Source organism: Theropithecus gelada, chromosome 12, assembly GCF_003255815.1.
Source record: "Theropithecus gelada isolate Dixy chromosome 12, Tgel_1.0, whole genome shotgun sequence".
In the NCBI taxonomy this organism is placed as follows: domain Eukaryota; kingdom Metazoa; phylum Chordata; class Mammalia; order Primates; family Cercopithecidae; genus Theropithecus; species Theropithecus gelada.
The window spans coordinates 55,208,070-55,214,069 of NC_037680.1; the positions used below are offsets into that span (position 1 = coordinate 55,208,070).

General features: G+C 35.7%; 1 protein-coding gene across 4 annotated transcripts in view; it reads right to left on the reverse strand.

Annotated features, from left to right (window-relative positions):
• The window catches only part of TTN (titin), a 272,326-nt gene extending 268,305 nt beyond the window's left edge, over positions 1–4,021 (reverse strand). For all 4 annotated transcript variants that reach the window (XM_025405605.1, XM_025405603.1, XM_025405604.1 and 1 more), the window contains exons 1-2: positions 3,811–4,021; positions 1,158–1,261 (exon numbers count right to left, since the gene is read on the reverse strand). In XM_025405605.1, coding sequence (XP_025261390.1) covers positions 1,158–1,248 — 91 coding nt within the window. In that variant the 5' untranslated portion in view covers positions 1,249–1,261; positions 3,811–4,021. The remainder of the gene's footprint in view (positions 1–1,157; positions 1,262–3,810) is intronic.
• Positions 4,022–6,000: the final 1,979 nt, after the last annotated feature.

The following is a 6,000-nucleotide window of genomic DNA, read 5'->3' on the forward strand; positions in this document are numbered from 1 at the left end:
CTGAAGTCATATGTGTTTCAAAGTTCAGAAGTTACTGAGTGCTACCAGATAAATAAGTAAATTATTTGGAAGTCAGTAAGACTTTATCATGCAAGAGGGAATTTCATTAGTCTATATATGTACAATAGAAAATAAGTAATGATTATATGATATTTGTACAATGTAAAATAAAGTATCCAGTTATGAATAAGATTGGTGCATACAATAGAAAAAAAGAGAAAAAAATAAATATTATTTTATATCTTTATCATAAGCCATAAAATTTTTAAAAAGTGGGCAATGAATGATGGAAGTACACTAAATTAAGAATTAAGCATGATTTTTTATTAATCCATATCAATCTTACATGGCTAGTTATAATACTACAGAAAGATAAAATATTGATTAATTTTAAAATTATTTACAATATAGTTCATAAACTACTCATTTTTTCATAAGATGATACCATTTTTTTGAACCATCCATAAACCCAGTTATGAGGAAGAAAAAGAAAGGCAAAAAAGAGATGAACTTCCTTTCAAATAAAATTCTAGCATTAGTGTTTGCTTCCTTTTAAATACAGAAACCCGAGAAGCATATTATTTTCTGTCATTTCAAAATGATTGGAGTCTTTTAACTCATTAGAATCACTCAATAAAGACTGAAAATAAAATAATAAAATAATGAGGAGTTGGTTAATTACTGAACAGCTCTGCCTCTGAGGAAAATTAGATGCACTGTTATTTTGCATATGAACCAACTGAAGTTCAGGTGTCCAGAGCAGGCAACCCAGACTGCCTACCCAGTGGCTCTGTGGCTGGCTTCTATTGGGCTTGAGTTCTTGGCTTCCAGTCTGGCTCTGCAGCTGAACCCAAATATAGAATGACTAAATTTGGTCCTACTTAGCTGCTGGATTCTAACAGCAATTTTAATCCAACGCTAATTATTTTTGCTTTGTGGAATAACAAATATGAATAAAACATTTTCAAGCCATTATATTGTCAGATTTTGTCAGTACTCTGTGAATGGTATACCCTTAAAATGACCTTTCCATAGTGTTGGACTAATTTACCGAAGTGAAAGCAGGGCTTAAACTTGGCATCAAGTCCTGCACTAACGTTAACTTACTGGAGAAGAGGCAAAGGAAAAAAAACAAAAGTGTGGATGTGTGAGCTTACCACTAATGTGAGCCTCAAAGGTTGCGGTACTACCCTCCAGTACCACAACGCTTTGTAACGGCTGCGTAAACGTCGGTGCTTGAGTTGTCATCTTTCTAGGCACTCTGGAAAAGAAGAGAAAATAAATTAGGGTGTCCCAACTAAGGGTCACTCTGGAGTTGCTTTGCAGATAGCAGAGACACATGTTCCTCCAAATGGATTGCTCTATAGGTCGTCTATGGGCCTAAAGTGATGGACAGGTCTTCTCTTTTGTGGTTTGAACAGTTTTGCATAGTTCATCATTGAGTTTACTTAAAGCCTAACCCAAAGAAGCAAGTATAAGGGGAAATGGAAAAAAATATTAGCCAAACAGAGCAAGGAATGAACCCTAGTGGTCAAAGAGGGAATATACATTCTTACTAATAGTGGAAAATCAGGTTCACAGTTGAAGAAAAAGAAAACCACAGCAATGCAGGGTTAGTGAAGTGTAATTAGAGAGACAAGACATGTGATAAATGTCAAATAAACCTCTGGGCCTGGCGTGGTGGCTCATGCCGGTAATCCCAGCACTTTGAGAGGCCAAGGCAGGAGGATCACTTGAGGTCAGGAGTTCGAGACCAGTTTGGCTAACACGATGAAACCCCTGTCTCTACTAAAAATACAAAAATTAGTCAGGCGTGGTGGCGCATGCCTGTAGTCCCAGCTACTTGGGAGGCTGAGGCATGAGAATTGCTTAAACCCAGGAGGTGGAGGTTGCAGTGAGCAAAGATGGTGCCACTGTACTCCAGCCTGGGTGACACAGTGAGACTCCATCTCAAAAAAATTAAATTAAATTAAATAAACCTCTGCATCAGCTTAATGTGTAAGTGACAATTATTTTAAAAATTTTCCTTTTCCCCAATATTTTTCATTCACTCTATATTTATGAAGTCGACATTGATTCAGACATTATCTGATTACTTAAAATAGTTGCCAGAAGTAAAAATCTGGACTTTGCAATTTATTTCCTGACTGGAAAAGCTTTGGCAAGCCTTATCAAATATGCAAACTTTTCGTAGACAGCATACGGTGCTTTTTATTTCTTAACATTTCTTCATACTGTAACTGTGCAGTAAATGTTGCTACTGCTGAAGTAAATATTCAGAAAAATTTAAATTTTAGTGAACAGGCCAAAGTTTATTATAGATCTGAAAGAAAAATGCTGGCTCGAGTTCTTAATATGGAACAATTTGCAAACTTTGAATAATGGAAGGCTGGTGTAAAATGTAGATGAAGTGAAAAGGCCTATGCTTTCATAAAGTAAAATATTCAACATCAAAGAAACAAGTATGAAATTTGCAGTTAAGTCATTTTAAGTGCAAGAAAGTACTTTGCCTATCAGTTTCAGAGAGATTATGTGAAGAATTTTCTGATGCATAAATACGTAATTATTCAACATGACTATTCTGTTCTGCAATAGAACATTTCTGAATTGTCCATCACTTCATTACTATTTTTCATTAAATTCTTTGTTTACTAAAACTTCATGGAGCAATAATCTTCTCAGTGATAATTCTGTTTCTTATTGTAACTTTCTACTTAGTTAAAACAATGAAACCAGCATTCTCTGAGACAATAAAATTTATATTTGGAAAATTCAGATAATATCCAAAAGCTTTCATAATTTTTTTTGTCAGAAACTCCTTTTCGTAGCATATTATCTTTGCGACGAACAACTTTCTGTGTCTAACTTTTTCTGTTTACAAGCTAGTACATCTAAAAATATCTGTCTTCTTAGATATAGAATACCTAATTATATATCTATGTATTACAGGCATTGACAATTAGTAATTGAATTCTAGGAAGATGAGAAATCAAAGTGTATTTAGAAGTAAGAAGCCTTTCCTTTAAACATTATTTCTTACCCTTCTTAGCATCAACATTTATCTCAAAATATATAATTGGACTGTGCGCTGAATTAAAATGCATGAAGAGATTCTGAATATTTTAGAAAACAATTATATATTTTTATTCCAAATCTCTAACTATGTTGCAATTAACCAGCTTAAATTGATCTTACATGCCTATTGTCTAGGTAAATTTTGTTGCTTTAGCACTTGCTCTTCCCAGGCCTTTGTCTAACTGGGGCTGAAGGTATGCATCTAAAATGTCATGCTCTTAAAATAAACTCTCCTAAACTCTCCAAGGTTGACTGACAGCAGGCAAGTGTTGTGTCACTGTCCTGCAACTGATACCTCAGCAGTTGATTCCCTTAAAAAGTCATCAGGGTGTAGCTGATACCACATGCATTTTATCAGAGCTATTCTTGGTGTGCTTCACTTTATCATTGAGTAACATAACCTTGAACATTCTCAACAGACAAAGAGAGTCTAGACAAGAAGTAAACATTTTTCTCAACATTTCAGACCTCAACTTTTAGAATATGAAGTGAACTTAAGCAATTTGAATCATGGAATCATTTAGCTGATATGCTAAAGCTTTCAACTTTTTAAGGAAAAATGTTCAGACATTTTAAAACAGAATGTAACAAGCAGATTTAAATAATGGGTCAGCACTAGCAAGAACTAGTTATACAAACACTTCTACAAAGGCATTTAGCACACACAAATAATCCGGAGCCAGAGATCAATAAGAAAGTGACTCTACTATTAAAATAAGAAAAGTTGCTACTCACCTGATTTCTCAAGAGTGCCTAAAAAGGGTGGGACTAAGCCCAAGGTTGCTTCTGAAACGACGTCCTATGGAGAGTTGGTTTTTCTGACCATCTCCGACATGAATCGGTGAGCCTCTAATCCTAAAAACAAAACTACACAGTCAAGACTGTGTAGTTTTGCTTTTCTATGCAATCCCTACACCCGAGGCGAGGCTGGGAATGCACGACTGCTGAAGAGCCAGGGTCTGGCCTGCCCTTATATTCACCAGATCTGCTGACAGCCCCGCATCCTTAGGCAGGGCCCTGGGTGATTGGCTGTCTTAGGAAAGCATGATGGGAGAGGACCTATTTGGTAGTGTCACATACCACCTGTTCTTCTGATTGACAGTGCTAAATTTAGTACCTCAAAGGAGACTTTACCAAGGAAATAGAACTGTATTTAAAGAATAACTGTGTTGAGACTCAGAGAAGAGAATTGGTTGCTGATGTTAAAATCTGAAAATGCAGGTCTAAAGAAGTGTGACAGTAGATAGCAATTGTGGGCAGTTATACAAAAGAGCCCCAAACCTGAGGACTCTGCCCCAAGTCAGGTCCCAGTCCGGTTCCCTTCCCCCATAAAACAAACCAAATGGACCTGTCAATCATGACAGCAGATGAGGGAATTTATCTCAAGTATGAGGCTTCACGTTCTCTGAAGAATCAGTTGCTATAAACCTTAGTGTTGAAGAGAGCTCATTTGTACTACCTACGTTCTCCAGAATCCACTTGTATTTCGGGTACAGTTACACTGATGTTAATGAGCTTATTGCTTATACAACCCTGCAAGAAATAATGTTGAAAGGCAAAATTGGAACTCTGCTTAGGTTAGTCTGCACAGTACAATGATTTCACCTTTGTCAGATTTCATTTTTGTCTGGCATTAACATTTACAAATATGTGTGCACTGCTCCTTAGTAAGTAGCCAGGTCTTATGCTTAAATCATCCATAAGGTTCTTTTTCCAGGCACATGAATGCTGTTCTGCTAATCTCTGGAGTTTGCTGTTACTAATGGGAAGTGGTTAGGAGATGATAGAGTTGCTATTTTAGGACTGAATTTAATTTCAAGCAAGAGATATTTCAAATACAAAAGAGCACACCAAAAGATCTTTATAATGACTCAGCTGAGAGATTTGTGAAACTCTACTTAGAGGGAAGAAAATTGTCTTGCTGATAATGGAAAAAGACTTTTATCAATAAAAGAGACTAAAATTTTTAATTTAAGTTAAATTTCTTTATAAATTTATGTAACAAAAATATTCCCTGTTATGGAAGAATTTGGTCATGCACTAAACTTTTCAATTTCTTGAGTATTTCATATCTTATGTTTATTTATATAGTGGTTAATATGTTAATGTTTAACAGAGCTTAAATTTACTGACAACTAATGTAGTATAGTTTTATTAACAAGATGACACCATGTACCTATTTAAACATTTTTCTCCTTTACTTAAGTGGTGTATCTGTATTGGTGGCACCATTTCCACCCCCATAGGTTGCATCTGCTATAATTCTATTTGATTGTTTTATTCAGAAACAACTGGTTTCATATTATACACTTTGAAAATTATTCCCAGTGAGAGATTTGTGTTACAAAGAATCTGCCAGTCATAAGGCAAAGAAACAATAGAAATATGTGATCTTTCTGTTTTGGAGTATTCACCAACTGGTTATCTATTTAGGATACATTTGTGCATGTTTGTGTGTGTGTGTATATACTGTGCATGTGTGCATATTTTTAGACTCGTTTGATCTAATGTGAAGCAGATTAATGTGTTATGTTCGTTGGAATTAAAGTCAAACCATTTAAATTCTTTTGGGAACTAGAGGGAAGAAGTGACTATAATCTGGAAGCCTGCATCATCTTGACATGATGCAATTCAGGTAACTCAAGAGCCAAGAAGACAGACCATATGTTATAAACCTAAAGTCAAGTGTCTTTCCTTTTAAGCTGATAGTCTAGTCATTGTTCTTTGACTTTGCTAGATCTTGCCTCCCAACCTACACCTTTCTCTCGAGCTGGATGCTTCCTGCCCTCAAACATCGGACTCCAAGTTCTTCAGTTTGGAGCTCAGACTGGCTCTCCTTACTCCTCAGCTTCCAGACAGCCTATTGTGGGACCTTGTGATTGTTTGAATTAATACTTAACAAACTTCCCTTTTTATATATATTAT